Source organism: Anopheles aquasalis, chromosome 2 (genome assembly GCF_943734665.1).
Source record: "Anopheles aquasalis chromosome 2, idAnoAquaMG_Q_19, whole genome shotgun sequence".
Classification (NCBI taxonomy): Eukaryota; Metazoa; Arthropoda; class Insecta; order Diptera; family Culicidae; genus Anopheles; species Anopheles aquasalis.
In genome coordinates, this window is record NC_064877.1 from 60,598,147 (window position 1) to 60,615,646 (window position 17,500).

At 49.2% G+C, this 17,500-nt stretch overlaps 1 protein-coding gene across 1 annotated transcript in view; it reads left to right on the top strand.

Moving 5' to 3' along the window:
- Nucleotides 1-237: 237 nt before the first annotated feature.
- LOC126576249 (angiopoietin-related protein 1-like) overlaps nt 238-17,500 on the top strand; it is a 26,709-nt gene continuing 9,446 nt past the window's right edge. The window contains exon 1 of the mRNA XM_050237458.1: nt 238-251. Within this exon, the coding sequence (XP_050093415.1) occupies nt 238-251 (14 nt within the window). The remainder of the gene's footprint in view (nt 252-17,500) is intronic.

The following is a 17,500-nucleotide window of genomic DNA, read 5'->3' on the forward strand; positions in this document are numbered from 1 at the left end:
CTGTTGCCTTCATCACGACACCGAAGGCACCGATACCTAGTTGTGTGTGAAGATTCAGTCGCTCATTTGGGAATTCGTACTCGGGGTTATAAGGCAATAGATCGACCTGCTCATTGAGAGCATTGTCCGGATTATAGCCTTCAAAGTTGCCATCATCTAAATTTGGTAAATCGGACGTTTGCTTCATCCTTTTGTATAACAAGAACGAAGTCAACATGAACGCTGTTAGCAGAAGCAATGGTAACGCCAAGGTACTGTATTATATCAGCAAGTTCCATGTGTTATCAACAAAGAAATGTGAAATGCTGCACACTATTTACTTGCTGGATCGACGATTCACTTATCATATCCGTCTTTTTCGTCTAGATCTTCATGTTGCATCTCGGAATGTACACAGTAGTGTCGGCCAACCATTAATGCAGAAGCATCAACAACACGTTCCATCCGTTCAACATCCCTATGATTGCAATGTTCACAAAAATAATGGTCCCGATTCTGTCCATTCTAACACTACACAAAAGTTTGCACGATACACTACGTGTGATATCCGCTCACTAATCCAGGAGTAATCAACAGCGCAAAGTGGACATTCCACTTAGAAATAAAAAATCATTGGAATAACAAAATACAACCTGGAACATTGGGGAACAGTAATTGAAAACGGGCAATCACCAACTTTAGAACCCAACCATTTAGAACAACTAAATGTATGAGCTGATGTGAAGGCTGTGAAACCATGTATTTAACATCTATCTTCAGCAATGACGCATTGCTTCGTGAGTAATATACCCGGAAGTCCAGTCCATGTTGGTTATCGATTCATACATTTCATATCACCAAATTAGTGTTCACTTTGATCTTATTTTTTTTTCAAAGGGCACTACTTGTGACGCATGAAACCTATGTGTGTACGTTACTCATAACGGAAACAGTGCTTTCCCATACAGTGCTACTGGTTGTTTCATTTTATCAGAAATGATGCATGTCTCATACGCATGTTGCTAATAATTGATATTAACAACGCAAGACTTGAACGCGTTTTCTTTTATCCAACAGAGTGATTATGTTTGTTATCTGAACAGGAGTGCCATTTCCTTTTTAACTGGAAGACAAAATATCTGAAAGAATCCGGATTTAAGAAAACAGCAACAGCAGCTCGGAAAAGGGACATCAAATGCACGAATGAATCAAGTGTACGAAAAGTTCTCAAATATCTCTGCATACATCCAATCAATCCGTACAATATTCCCCTTACTCACAATCATGCAGGTCTTCGGTCATCCTCCCGATGCAATCACGAATTCGAGAGCATCCTCTTATCCAGCAATTAAATTAGTGATCGTAACGAAACGGGCAAACAATAACTTATCAAACACTTCATTTTCGCTAATGTTTCCATTCCACCGACTTCTCACGCCATTTGGCCGATACCTGCTTTTGCTGCTGCTGCTGCTGCTGCTGCCTGCCCGTGTTCCAACCGTTCCCTTTTCATCCTCCGTTCAGCCGTAAGTAGCTGGGCGTAAAGATGTTGCATTTATCTTTGTGGCTTGTTTACTTTTTGTTCGCTTCCCCCATCGCCGTCTCGTACATGTGCGTTGTACGCGTGAGCCGTTTGGAAAATAATTAGCAACAGCAGCAACAACAACAACAACAACGACAACGAAAAAAAAACCGCTCAATCATGCCTTTATGGTATAATAACAGAGATGTGTGTGCGGAGTAATTTCAAAGACCGGGCGCGAACTCAATTTTTTCGAAACCACCTCGCACCCATCACGGCAGAAGAATCCAGGGATGATTGGTTCTTCCCCTGGCTGCGCACCGGGGACCGCTAGCGGTTCCGGAGCTGGCGGGCTTCCCAATGACGATGCACCAAGAGAGTGCAAGTGCATCCGGCGCTTCGGCGCATCCGAGGTGCCCCGGTCAATCCACGCGCGGGGCTATAAAAATCAACCCGCAGCATAAACGCTCTAATCATGTTTGCGGGGATGGTTTTTGTGGGGCCTGGCCTGGCCCGCCTCGGCCTGGCTCAGCCTCGGTGTGCCTTGTGTGCGGTTTCTGGTTATTTTTTTTTTTGCTCCTCGTTCGCTTTCATCCGATCAGATCGCTCACGCTCGGGGACCCGGGTCCGAACGAACGGCAAAAAAAAAAACACGCGACCAACTGACGGACCGGGTGTTGGTGTGGAACGAATGAGTCGTTATGATTCATGTGGTGTGAGCAAGGGTTTTTTACGTCGCTCGCTGGTTTTGCTGCCTCTGTAGTTACCGAAATTAAGAGCCCAAATTATCGCATCTTTATCAGCAATAAATGATTCACTAAGCACGCAATCAGGCCTGATAAAACGGGAGGGGTCGCGGAAGTGTGATGATTTGATGGTCGCCTGCGTCTCGATTTGATTGAAGAGAGCCGCGAGATGGACGCATTAGTGAGCGAAACAAATTATGTTTGTCCTTTGCTCCGTTCGCGTTTGTGGACGGAGGGAAGGCCGGGATTTTCATGGATGGAACAGCAAGACAGTCGACGCCAGTGATTAAGCCAGAGGAGTCCACACCAACGGCCAGAGCAACACCTTTCCTTCCAGTCGCACGTGCCATGACTGGCGGTTCTGGTCGATGGTCATGTGCGGTCGATTGAGTCCACGCGAGACCTATTATTACTGGATTAAAGAATCGAAAACCCACCGTTTGCCATTCGTACTAACGGTAGCAGCAGCAGCGTGAACGAGAGAACGATTTAACCAACCAACCAGACCTCGGTGTACGCCTTCGTGTCGTTTTGGGGTTTGTTTTATTGCGCGGCCCAACATATTATGATAGCTCGATCTCGATTCATTACATCGTTCCTCGCGGTCATTATCATCGTAATCATCACCGTCAGCAGCAGCAGCAGCAGCAGCAACACGATCGCGCTACGGTAGCAGCTAAGCGGCCGATCGTCGTCTTCGTCGTCGTCGTCGTTGAACGATCGTGCGTCCAACGAGGCGCAGACGGTTATGATCTCCTCCCCTTTCGGTGGCGATGATGATGATGATGATCGGGAACGGCAACACGGCAGAAGAGGATCGGGAGGGGTGCTGGTGGCCCATCCCCAACATGTCGCTTCCGTTAATTGAATTAGAACTTTTAATTGCGGACTAGGCGCGATGGCTTCGGACACGCTTCACGGTGCGTGCCCACGGGGGGGGGGAGGGGGGATGGTTCCGCGAATCTGGGAGGAGCTGTGCACCGAACCCTCTTCGTCATCATCATCATCATCATCGCCGGCTTGTGGCCACAATCGACGCCCGTTTCCCCGACCGCGATGGCAATTGAATCTTTGATTTATGCCACAGAAACCGCCCTCAACGGCCGTACTCCATTCCAGGCGTACGCTCCATTCCAGAGCTTTGGATCTCTTCGCAACGAAAATCCGCGTACGCGTAAGAGTGCGAGAACGAGCGATGAGAGCAGTTGGTGCGGATTTGCGATGACGATGAGGACGACGAGGACGAGAACGACTCCGCTCGTGATCGTCTCATTTTCGGTGTTTGGGATGATGGTACCGCGGAAAGGGGGGGGGGGGGCGGTGATGGTGCGTGCGTAAGCCAGGTAGGGTGAAAAAGGGCCGACCAGAATTAATTGCACTGGGGACGTTCCTTCGGGGCGTCGATGAACATTATTTGCGAGCGGGGCAAAATTTATGAGAGGACCTCAGCGCTCTCGGGCCCACCTTCGATCGTATGCCTTTGGTACGATCGCGCTTGCACACTCATGTAAAGGGCGGAAGACTCTGTCTCGCTTTCCTTCGAATGGTTGCGAGACGATCACCGAAAAGCGGGGTGTTGTCTGTTTGTGTACCCTTTCGGTTTTTGTGCCGATTATCGACGGTAAGTTATGATCTTTGTTTTCGACGTCATAAGCTGGCGCTGGCGTGCAGCAAATAAATTGAATGTTAAATGTGTGAATGTTTGCGTGGATTGACTTGTTTCTTCAATAGATAGAACTGCAGTATCCTTTGTGATGTTGCGTAAGGTTTTTGTAATGCTTTGTTTTGATTCGTTCTTTGAAATGTTATTGCACTAGATTTCATCTATGGTTTTAGACGAAATGCTTTGAAGTATTACAACCACAAACTCTGCAATCCACCATAAATTAGTGTGAAGAACCGTATTACCGTAGTTTTTTCCGCTTGGTACATTGTTGCAGTTAACGAGTTGCGAACCGTTTGCGTGTGCTCGTGCACGGAACTGATTACAACGGCGAGATTCCTTCTTAAAACCTCTCGAGCACACATTGCACAGCTGCTCTGCTCTTCAGCAACACATTTGCCAACGAGTACCAAGTGAGCCAGCGAGAGGGACGTTGAAACGTTGAGAATGCTCAAAACGGAGCACCGATACACGGTGCGTCATGAGCTGCACTATGTTGCCGGCGTTGGCCAGCGGACGCCCTATCTTTCACGCCAACTCCCCATCGACGGCGTTTGCCATTGTCGTACATTAGCCGCGTACCATAGAACTCACTCCCGGCACACACCCAGAGAGATTGCTGGTGGTGGGCCGCGATGCGTTCGATGACGACAACGACCGCGAAGGAAAGTCGAGCAAGCCGGTAAGATAGACCAAAGCGGCCACAGCTGCATGTATGGCATGGAAACGAAGGTCTGCTATCGCTGAGCTGAACTATCCCATCACTGGGACCTAGTGAACTCACACAAAGCATATGACCGAGCAACGATACCTACTCGTTTGGCTGGGGCTCCAGATTGGGTCTCCGGAGTTCCCAGGACGGAGCAGTACTACACCCTTTTGGCTATCGTGGCTGCTGGTGGTGGTGCAGTTGGGTTCAATGGCACGCAACCGCACTCGGGTTAGTGGGATTATCAGGGTTGGAGCCACAGCCACCCGCAAGCTATCTTTGAGCGTGCACAATGATTGCCCATTTTTGGAAGCAACACCCAAGCGAGGTGGCTGTGGTCAACTGTTTTGGGAAATGATCCTCATTCGATCACGATTACTAGTTACGGCATTAACTTACCTAAATGTTTAGCAAAACAAACTGAGCATTTTTGGATAGAGCGCCTGATAGTCTTCGGTTAAATCGATTTTTTTTCAGTTCGAAATGCAATTTTCCGGACACTTTTAAATTCATGAACAGACCAGTCAATTGTTGCTTTCTTAATCAAGATTGATTTTTCTGAATTTTCTCAGCTGTTTAAAGTTCATCTAGAGCTGTCTTTTCCTTGTGATTTCTTTAATCTTTTAATTTTCTCTCGATCAGTATGCTATTCCAAACATCCCTAATTTTCTTCAATAATGTGATTGATTTGTTTCTAATTTAACGGGTAAACGTGTCTGGCTGTTCACAGTTAGTAGAAAATTGTATCCAATATGCACTTACCGGCAAATCGTCGCTTCCAGGTTCGAGCAACTTTATGATACATGGACTACAATGATTGAAGATCGTCATTAGATGACTCACAATATGTTGCTGCTTTTTAGCGACCCGTTACGTGAGCCGTATAAACTCAATTTGCAAGCTTCGGCCAGTTTAGATCAGCCATTGACGGATTGATGGTTTGAACGACGGATGACGGATTGAAGATAAGAAAGACAGAAGGAAATAGAGGAAAATTATGTTATTCCTCCACTTTTTATTTATGACTATTTCTTACTACATTTTGATATCGTGTCAATCCGGTTTGCATAAGATGATTCTTTTGATTAGATATGCTTGCAGGTCCGTAACATAATTCACTGACTTTTTTAAAGGTACTCTTGATTCTTAGTGTTAGTGAAGCTAGAGCTTAGAAGTATAATTTTGCCTTTGGTAAAAATCTTCTTCAATCCACCTTTATCCTTTTATCGCATTGTTGCTAGCAACGATTCAGAACTGTTACTATTAAGAGGTGCTTCAAAGTTTTTTTTCACATCGGAGGCAGCATTTTTTTGTCATTGAAATTAAACACATCGTTAAAGGGTTAATCTCCAATCAATGCTCGATATCACGTAGTTCCTGATGATTATTGGAGATAGTTTCCATGACGTTCACGCATTTTTTGTAGAACACAAATGAAATTTGCCCAAATGAGTGAATTCCTGTCTCAAAACGGTTTGATTATCCTTGCATAAGTTAAAGTCACTTTTTCATTCCAAATAAAAATCTAAAAGAAGCGATTAATGCTGGATAAAATATAGTAGATATCATTTGTATTAAATCCTCATAGACACATTCACTGCGTCAGACGACATCCAGAGAGAACATAATCGCATTAATAACTCAGTCGAAAGTCCCTTATTTATCCTAACCTATTGAACATTGTTATCTCCCAACCCACCCCCCCCCCCTCGATCAGGCTTAAACACCTCTTTCGCCGCCCGAATGGACACCGCCATCCGTACACATGAGTCATACGCACCCGCGTCAACGACTACTGGGAATGCTCCTCGCCCTCAACGCCGACACAACTGCCGAGCATTACCGAGAAAAGCCTTCTCCACTCTCCTTCATCAATTTAATGGTCAACAGCGGGACCGAAGCCTTTAACCAACAGAAGCGCTGGGCGCGCCCATTGGGCTCAAGAGTAATGGCACCACGGCAAACGGGTCTGGTCTGGTCTGGTCTGGACGGGTGAGGGACGGACGGAGGCCAAACGGGAAGCCGGAATGACTGGCCATATTTTAAAAAACACATATCGGACCCGAAAGCGCAGCGTGTGGTGTGCCGCCCGGAGAAAGACTTGACCGGGCGCGTCGGTGACGAACCTAGACAATGGCTCCCGGGGGCCACGCCACCAAGGGCTCGATCGGGGTGAGGGTGCGTCTAGGAAAGGGGTGAGAATGAAGGCAAGGGTATGGATGGTTCCGTCCGTCCGTAGGATCTGTTTAATCAAAGATCCACAGAACCAGCAGCAGAAAGCGAAGATCCATTTGATGAGAATCTGGAGGAGAAGGAAGAGAAAAAGTGTCGCCGCTGGAACGAAAGTGAGTTCTGTGGCAGTATTGAATGGAAAGGGCCTCGGGACTTCTACTTTTTCTGCCCTTGTTCCCTTCTCTCCGTGTGTCCTTATAAAGCTCAATCAATGTCACGTTGATTATCTTATCTCAACGCGTCCCATCTCATGCGAGCTCCATTCGACTCTCTCGTTATAGGTCAGTTCAGCGAGGACACATCGTGGAAGCATCTGCGAGACGCGGCTGAATATTTCACGCCAACAATTGGACCGTGGTAACCTGTTTCCCTCGGACAAACTATCACGATCAACTGAAGTTTGATTATCGAATTCGCAGAAGCAGAAAGGTTGCTGAACTGCTTGGTTCGACAGCAATTGAAAGAGATGTTTAGATGCTTCACGTCACTCGGGTCCAAGCGTTGCAGCATTCCTTCCTTTTGGGTGCTGCGTGTACCGTTGGAGTGATACATAAATAAACAATTCCAAAATGGCAAAACAAATCGCGAGACGAGTGCCTCAGCCGAACACCAACCTGCCAGCTTCAGCTGCCGTTAACTAAACTTCGTGCGCGTCTTCTACGAATGGAGGGCGCACTTCAAGTGTCCTAGTCCTCGCTCTCTCCCCTTTTTCTCCGATCTCACCGATCAAAAGCAAATCATCTCGGCGAAACAAAACAAATTCTAACGATTTTGTTCAACAATCCATCAACGCCGCCGCCGTTCGTCTGCCCTGTTGATCGAGGAGCTGACCGGGAGGATGGATTATTATTTGGATTACCATCCAATCCGGCGTCCAGTGCACGATCTTCACTCCGAATCTCGTTTTTTCTATTCCCTCCACACACTCGCGCTCTCTTTCTTTCTTCTAATGCAACTTGACATCCTGACAGCAACGAAGGAGATGGTCAGCAGCGAGCAGACGAACGCAGATAAGTGATGCCAACGGGGGAAAAGCAAGCCAGCGCACCATCTTCAAGTGTCTCACTTATTTGGCCGACATATTGCGTGAGGCCCGGGGTTTCGGATTCTCCGAAATGCTCCCAGGAACCCTTTTTTTCCTGGGATCCCTGGAGTTTGATCGCACTCGACAGTGCGGTGCGCCGTCTCTTCGTCTCTCGCTCTCCATCTCATCATCTTTTCGCTTCTCTTCACTTATCGGCTACACAAACAGTTCGATTGTTTTCCCATTCCCGAAGAGCGCAGCTCGTGAAATTTCCACAAAACTCCACTCCCAGACGTTCCAGCGCCCGGCCCCGGGCCCGGGCCGGGTTGTTTATTTGGCCAGATGAAATTGCGGTCATCGCTTGGCTCACCACCACCAACTGGTGTTCACCACCGCCACCGCACCTTCATCAGATCACAACCGTCGACGGAGTGTTTGACATTTATGTCCTTCAAAGCCTTTTGTTGGTCACTCCAGTTCCAGGCCGCCAAATCAGACCACCCGGTCACCGATGGCCAGCTCACGGACACGGTATGACAATTATTATCGAGTCCCAGGTGCGGTGTCCAGTGCCCCAGAATGGATGGAGGAGAGAAAAAAAAAAGGGGAGATGGTGGTTCGCCTCTCCTTCGCGAGATAACCTGCGCGCAAAAGCCATTTCTTTCCGTACGCCACGTACCGGGCGTTTTCGGTATGCGGTCAACACCGAAGATACGGTTGTCCATATAAGTGACTCCCACACTCTCGAGGGTGGGCGCACACTCTCTGGTCGATCGTTCGCTCCAGTCGGGGCGAAGCTTAATCTTCGACCACACCACATTCCATGGCACCACGCGTTGCAGCTCGGCTGCGGGTGTTCCCGCTGGTGGCCGCGTGGTTTGGGGATGGCCACCAGACACACGGACGTACACATACAGCAATAAAACGATCTCGCCTGTGGATGGACCACAGACCAACAGACCGTTTAGTCACGCGGTTCGCAGCAGAGCGCTCGCTGCCGATGCACTTCCCGGTGCGCCGTCCAAGGTTGTGCTCCGGTTTATGCACAACCACGCTGCACGAGGAGCACATGCTGGGCCCAGAGCTCGAGACGGTGCAAAATGCCGGGCAAGAAAAGTAAAATTGATTTATGTCTATTGATGATGAATTATCTTCATCTCGCGCGAACTCGTAACCTTTTTTTTTTTTGCGGGCGATGCAAATATTATGACGAAAGCGGTTGGTGGCATCCCTAATGGTGCCTGTTACGGTGCCCCGTGGTGGCCTGCGCTGGTGTTTAGCCAGCCAGCATCACCAGCAGCAGCGACAGAAATAGATCCCCGCGGGTTTATAATGCCAACAACAACCCGAAACAGTTGTAGATCTTGGCCGAGTAGCCGGAGAGGTCTCTCTCGAGCGTGACTGGACCATAAAACAGGTCTCTGTTCCCAGATGAAGGTTGTGTTTGGAGGTGATCATAGAGTGCATAGAGAGAGCGTGGCTCAGAGCATGGCTTCGTGGTTCTTAAGGCGCGCGCCAGGCGGCGGCCTTGGCATCGGAGCTTTTCGTGGAGCTCTCTCTCTTCTGCTCGTCCGTCATCATCTTCAAAAAAGATGGTTCTGAGTTCGACATCCTCGAGATGCTAGTTCCCAGAAAGCGTTCGGGTTCGTTTGGGTTGTTTATGTTTGTTCGACAGGCGCGCCGTTTGGCACTGTTGCCCTTCAGCAAGCAGAGTGTTGTTGCTTTCGAGCATTTCCTGCACCGTGGGCCCGAATTCAAAACGCCGTACGGTGTGTTCTGTCCGATTCCCGCCAGTTTGCCAGTTGGCGGGCAGGTTGGCGTGCCTTGGGAAAATCGAAATTCCACTTGGGAAGGGGAGGAATGCACTCATCTCGTTTTCCTTATTAATTGCCCATTAACATGAGAGCGAGCATTTCGGTGCTGCGCTCCGGTGTGCTGCTGCGGTTGATTTATAATTTTGTACGCAAAAGGCGCATCCCCGGATGACCGATCGAGAAGCACAAACAAAAAAAAAAAGGAAGTCACTGGCCCTTTGGAATGTGCGCGTGCGTTGTGTGTATGGGAGAAAGATGAGAAGAGATAGGAGCAACCGGAGCCGTGGTTGATCTGAGGATCTGATCGGATATCGAGCGTGGTTCCCACCGCTTTTTCGCAAGCACCCTTCAATTGAGTTATCAAAACATCTTAGCGGCTTGTAAAACATTACCATTAACTACCGTATTCTTCCATTCGACACTCACTCCCCCAGACACACAAGCACTAAGCAAATGATGGTTTCCTCCTCTTTTTTTTTTACACAATCCATCCTCCATCATCAAAACCTAGCCGCGCGGTCAGTAAATCACAAAACGGATTGCTGATGTATCTCCGGACTGCATTACAGCTCCTCGATCACCAGCCCCACCGTTGTGCCAGGATAGATAAAACGTCTCACTCACTCACTGGCAGGAATTGCAGCCGCTCGTACTGATCATCTATCCGACCGACAAACGACTGCTAGCTGCGTGCTGGATGCTGGCTTTTACGCTTGCCTTGCTGCTGCTGATGGAACGTAGAAGGAGTAGAACGAAAATTCGCGCAATTATTTTTCATTTTGTCAGCATTATAATTACCGCAACGCGATGCCATCCGCTAGATAGCAGCGACGGCAGCGGCGACCACCACCACCACCACCACCACCAGTGACACTTGTAGCTATTAATTTTCACCGATCGGTCTCCGCGTGCCACAGCTGCTGCTCGGCGCTTGGCCGCCGGTCGATGAATCCATCTTCCTCTGCGGGCTGCGGGCTACTTAAGCTCGCTTCACGCAACACGCGCCCTCCTCTTCCACAGGCGACAGACAAAGTTGTAAAACGAACGACGACGCGGAAGGAAGGACCTTCAATCGACGGAGGAATATTTTAATTATTTCTCCCTCCGCGTACCACCGAGCCAGTGCCCCTCTCAGTCTCTTTGTGGTCGAATGCATAGCCCGTGATTCCTTCTCACAGAGAGAGAGAGAGAGAGAGAGAGAGAGAGAGAGAGAGACGCCAAGCTAGGCAGAAGTGCTGGAAGCAATCCGAATTCGAATCGCAGCTGATCGCAGACCCAAGCAAGGATTGCCAGTGAATGCCTCGCGAGCGTGCGCTTAAGGGACGCACACAGACACGCACTCGTCGTCACACCACCAGCAGCAGCAGCAGCAGCAGCAGCAATTCAACGGACGTAGGCCTCCATTGGCCGCCGGTTTGCCGGATTAAGTTGTACTCACTTAGTCTTGCGTTTAAGGCTTTCTATTTCAATCTTTCAATCGCGCTGCTGCTGCTGCTGTTGCGACGCGTTTGCCGTTTTGTTTCACGCTTCGCTACGGTGGTACGCTGTACGAATGCTACGATCATAAAGTGTTCCGCACTGCCACTCCATCCCACCTCCCATTCCACCCCACTCTTCTACGCTAATCGGTGTGACGATATGCTAAGCGCACGGCGGAATGCAACAAGGGAGAACGAACCGAACGCACGGTGCCGGTGCTGGTGCCGGTTGGCATGTTATGATCGCAATCGCGATCGAACGCCAGCTCCCTAGCGGCGTCCTGCTTCTCACCTGTATCGCACGTTGATCTCGCGACCGGGCGCGCGCGCGCGCTCACCACTTGCCGCAGACAGACATTTCAATTAACGCTTCAATTGTTTGATTGTTCGTTTCCTGTGAGGACTCGCTGGTAGTTCGGTTGGATGGTTGGTCGTGTTTTGCTGCTTTTTTAGGCTTAGGTGTTCGGAATGATTGCTGTTTCCGCACTCGATTCGGCGCCACACGGTTCGCTGTTTGATGAATCTGGCATTCGGTAGCAGCAGCAGCAACAGGTAACAGCAAAATGCAAACGCAAAACAGGATCCAGACTCCACTCTCAAGAGACACGAACCAATAAGCGACAGTAAACCGAACCGAATCGAATCGAAATCGAACAACGTGGCATGAAGAGCAAAAAGTCCCCAATCTGAAAAGCCCTCTGGCCCTGTGTTCCCCCGGGCAGCGTCACCACGCGGTTTTCGCTAATGTCTTAATTGGGATCAGTTTTCGTTTCCGAACGCGCGCCGTCTGCGCCGTCGTTGTCGTCGTCGAAGGTGAAATAAAATATGACTCAACCGTGGCAGTGCAGTGGATTAACATTATAATTAACCTCCAATTAATTCACACGTTTCGCACGGCGCACAAGTGGGAATAAGCTCGCTCGCACCTCCTGAATCATGATCGGCCCCTGCCCCGTTGCCGCCGGATGCGGTGGATCGATGTTGCCTGTTGCGAGTGTGGGTCTGGCTGCGCACGCGTGGCATGCAGGCTGATTTTCATCCAAATTGGCAGCAACGCCACCAGCACCACCAGCAGCCACTACCGAGAGATCGGATACGAGCGATCGTCGTCGACGTCGCGACCGTCTCGAAGGGGTGCGGGGGGGGGGTAAGTGAATGCCAAAGATCACACGACAGAAACGACGACGACTTGCGGGAGCGCGCGCGCGCACACCACTTCCTTGTCTCGTGTTTCGATCTCGAGAAGGTTTCTGGCGACACTTACCGCCCGATCGCTGCCTGTCCCCAGCCGGATGCAAACTACCTCATCCTGCCATGCCATCTGCCTGCCTGCCTGCCTGTCGGTGCATGCATGTGTCTGTGCCGTGTGCAGCAAGCGGCCAGTGCCAGATCGTTTGCGGTGATGATGTGTTTTCGCTACGCTACGGCTGCTGCTGCTGCTACACGTTCGATCCCCTGAAAGGTCTCCCTCAAGAGCGCCAAAGCGAAACAGAAAGAGAGTGGAAAAAAGGGAAACAAAACACAAAAAAAGCGTCACCCAAAAACCGCCCGTGCTGTGGGGCGTTTGGTGCTACGGGGTGGGCAAAATAAGAAAAATAATTACTACTGTCTTCGATTTCATTCAATTTGTTTTCCTTCCGCACGAAACTCGCGCGCCCCTTAGTGGAACGAGGAGCACCAGAAACGTGGAGGAAGGAATGGCGAAAGGAGCATGGTGTTGGCCGGAACGGAAACCGAGCAAACGAAAAGGAGCAAAAGGTGGAACCCTGGCTGCAGCACCAGCGACAGCAGCTCGCAGTTTAAGAAGAGGGAACGCAAACTCTTAACACCGCGCGAAGACCCCCAAAACCGTGTGACAACGCGAACAGGAAGAAGCTAAGGAGCAAGAAAGAGAGAGGGAGGCTCGCACCGTGCGAAGGAGCGAGAACGTTCCCAAACGGAACAGTTTATCAGACGTAAACTGTGGAATGCGATTGACTCACATTGGGGCACCTCCCCCCCCCCCCCCCCCCCCCCCCCCCCCCCGGGGGAAGAGGGTTTAGTGGTCTCGTGGTGACAGAGTGGGTTGGCAAAGAGGAGAAGAGTGGAAGGGAGTGAGAGCTGTCGTGTTTGCTGTCTTCCACTTGTGCTCCTCTGAAGGATCATTGCATTTTTTTGCTGCTGCTGCTGCTGCTGCTGCGTTCGCTTTGGCTTTAGCTTTTTCTGCTTTCGGCTGCTTTCGAGCCTCGAGTTCGATTTTTTCTCTCCTTCCTCCTTCTTTTGGTGTCCACGAGGATCGCTCGGTCCCTCGGTCCCGTAGACGTGACATAATGAAATGCTCATCAAACCGACCAGCAACTGTAACTCGTCGTCGGCGTTCCTCGCCTCCTTCTGGTGATCTTCCTGCGATGAAATTCACCGAAATGACCTGTGCGCCACCTAGTGGGCATTCGGTGAAACCCCGGGAGGGGCGGGGGGACCCCAAAGTGTCCGGCAGCGATCGACGCAGGCAGCAGAACGCACAACACAACATTCCTGACCCAGGAGGTGTTCCCCCTGAGGTGCTTCTTCTCTTTGCTGCGTCTCCTTCCGTTCTAGCGATCGCAGGCGCACCGTCACGGGCTTCCCTTGGGTGGCGCATTGTCCTCGCTGACTCTTTAACTTTTTTGACAAATTGCCCCCCCCCCCTCTTCCACTCCCTTGGCCATCGCTACTTACGCATACCAGCAGTCACAGTTACTGCTTCCCGCTGTCTCTCTTACTCTCTCTCACTCTCTGATCGCACGATTTACGATCAGCCGGATCCACTCCACATCTGGGGACTCGGAGTTGCTCGGAGTTCCGACAAAAAGGATTCCAAAAACAAAGAAACGGTACGGTGGTACGCAACCCCCCGTGTTACAACAAGAACCATCGATCGATGTCTTGTAATATCACCGCACTCCCCTCGTTGGAACTCACCTTCGTTCGTTCGTTCGATCGATCGATGGAAACATGTGATCACTGGCAGGTGATCTGCTTCCGCTGCGGTTCTGATTTTACACATTCGATCCGATCCGGTGGCAGGCGGTGAAAGGTACCACTGGGGCACCACCACCACCACCATCGGTGATGAAATTGTGTTGTCCCCGCTGAGGAGTGGTGCCACCGCAATGAAGCGATCGCCACCCCGGACGCCACTTTGCGTTCCGTTCTGTACCGGCACCGTGCAGCGCGTGGAATGGAATGCGAAACGGACAAACGGGCAACAGGAGCAAAGGAACCGGTGGCCAAGGAACGGCCAGCCAGCCAGCCAGCCAGGCAAGCAAACTCGAGTAAATTCTTATTTTATGTTAATATCTTTGGCACTGCATTATAACACATCGTGTTTGCATGTAAATCGATACCGTGCGCCTGTGGGTTTTTTTTTCCTGTTGTTTTTAGGGGCCCAAAACCCCACCTCTTCTCGTGCACTCTTCTCTTCTCCTTCTCTCCCTGGTTCCTTGCCGTTGTTTTCAGGACCGAACTCAAGTTTCACTCAGAAGCATCTTGTTGCCGGCTGCTGCTGCTGCCTGGGGTGGAGCATTGTTCGGGCTTTTTCGGGTAATGTTCTGGAGCTGCGGAGCATGAGTTTCTTCGGTGATGCCCTGTTACTGCCGCAGATTGCCGCTGCTGACGGACCCGGCCAAAAGGGTGAGAGGTGAGGCGTCAGAAGCAAAAAGGGAAGCGAAGGCATTTGCTTCAGGTTCGGTTTTGTCCTTTCCAACAAATTGAACCATTTGCGCTCACCACAGCTTCGAGTGTTGCCGAAAGGATAGAATGCGTGTAGAAGAAAAAGAGGACAACAGGGGATGGAAATGGCCACCATTCTTCCGGCTGGACGGCCCTTTTTTTGTTGGTTTTTCCTTCGCAACTAAGCCTTAATTTGTTGACGCGCAAGCACGGTTTGGTTGGTATGCGCGCACTTCCTGGGGTCCTTGCCCTGACGGTTCAAAGACACTCCAGGCGGCAACAGTAGTTACGGTATCGTTCGGAGTGCGCACCCCCCCCAAAAAAAACCGCCAGCACTTGCAAGGTCTTACTCTCCAAATAAGGTGCACGCAGTGCGTTGAACGCTTTGGACAAATTGGTTCACTGAAATGGCTGCGTGCCGGAGGGAACTAGAGCGCCCCTTGGGAGGGTGTTTCCGACCCACAACAAACCGAAGAAGAAGAGACAGGAAGGCGCAGCACTTGCCGTTGAGCGGCGCATTGCCTTGAAGCAGCTGAAAAATTGAGTCGTCCCGAAAATCCTCAGGTTCCAGCTTCATTACCGACGGTGTTCGGTGACTCCGTTAGGCTCGGGGCGATGCTCGGGCCTCAGCACATTGCACACACAAGTTGCCACACAAGGCACCAATGGGAGGGTCTGGTGAAAGAAACAAGAACAGAAACACAATCTCGTCGTCACCGCGCGACACGGTCGCTGAACTGGATGGAAGCTGGAAATTCAAAACCGAAAACCATTACGAGCGAAATCCTTTCTACCTTCTCGCACAGCGCACGGTGCGTGCATCTCGATCGCGAGAGTATTACTTTCGACCCCAAGTCAAGTGGCCGATATACCGAGTACCGAGCTTGGTGCACTCCACATGTGAAAGCAATCTTTGAGTGGATTACATCTTTTGAAGGCTGCGGACTGTTAATTCGGCCATTTTCCTTGAAAGCTAAGCTCCTGAGGGGTTGTTTGCATTTTTGACTGGAACATTACCAGCCCCCCCGGGGATAGATTATCTCTTCGTCCGCTGGTGTGTTAAAAGTTGACTTTTTTTTTTAATAGATAGGTATTACTTGTGTTCGTAACACAGCTGGCGTGCTGCTTATTTTCTGTAACCGATCTTAATCGATCGAATGATGAATGTGCCGCTTGTTATTAGTAGTGCAACGTTAAAGGGACAAATCCAACAAACACAAATCCTTTTGAAATTTTAAAATGCAACACCACAAGAAATACTAATTCAATGGTTATTTGCGTTTTTCTTTTAAATTTTTTGCATCAAATTTCACGTACATTTCAGCCTGGTCTTTATTTGTTCATGTAATAGGGCAACATTGCTATTGATTCTTGTTGGCTGCACTACCACTGGGATTCTCAGCACAGATCGTTAGTTGCCAGGATAATAGCAACGGCAATCAGTATTAACTATTGACTACCATATTTCACAATTTCCTGGAAAACACCAACATCTAAGGACAGCAGGAAATAAACATGCATGGAAATAAGCATTAGCATACAACGGTCCTAACATACTTAGCATTCAAGATACGCTGTGCTTCTTATGTTGCAGTTACCCATTTTTCTTGTAAAGGATCCACTTGAGTCGACTCGAACAAATAAGGTATTAATTTGTAATAAATAACGTTCCTCTCTGATTAAGCAAACAAGGTGCTCTACAGAACGAATGACAACAAGAACTTTTTATTTAACCATTGCGAACGACTTTATTTCAGAAACTTATGCTTCTGTAATTGATTAAAAAGTGCACAAGCTTCACCATGAGTATGTAAAAGGTTTATGCCTTTCCTCCAGCCGATCAAATCTATTTAAATAAGTTTACCAGCAGTAGCTTTCAATAGAATTGTTTGACTGATTCATTCCATCAGCTACAATCTTGTTCGTTTTCCTCATTCTTAGTTAACATTAGTACCCAAAACAAATTATACATAATAATAATTTAAAAGGTGCTTTGATAGTCTATGTATTAATAGTAATATTCAATGTTAAATAATGTGAACAACAATTTAATTTTCTGTATCTAAAGTAGTGCAAACCACTTTCAATTGGAAAATTTTATTTATCCAAAACAGCTTACATTAGGGCGTAAGCTTTTGTAATTGTGAGAAAAAAGTCTTTTAATCAGAAAGATCCAAGCGGATGCTTTTGTGTAGGATGTCCTTGCAAAAACAAATTGCAACAAAGACACTTTGACATTTCTCACTCTCGAACAATTATTCCTCAGAGATGTATTTCTAACACCCCAATAGCCTAGTTTCCGTCCATAGCAAGGGGTGAAACCGAATGGCGATGGCGCGGAGCCATTGTCACACAGAAAATGGTGACAGGAAATGTTCAGATTTGAAATACGATTCCACGATGATCAACCCCACCGCCCCGACGCTGGTGGAGCCACGTTGTACAGCTAGCATCAAACATCTAACCAAAAGACATCCTCGTAAATCTCAATCTGGCCGACCTATTTGCCCAATGTTGGTTTCGCACCATCCTCCCACACCGACCGACTGACGGGACTGCGGACCGATCCGTCGATATGCCACGCCTTTCCGTCCCTCCCGCCTCTATTCCGCCAGACAGGAGGGAGGGGGGCATGATTTGATT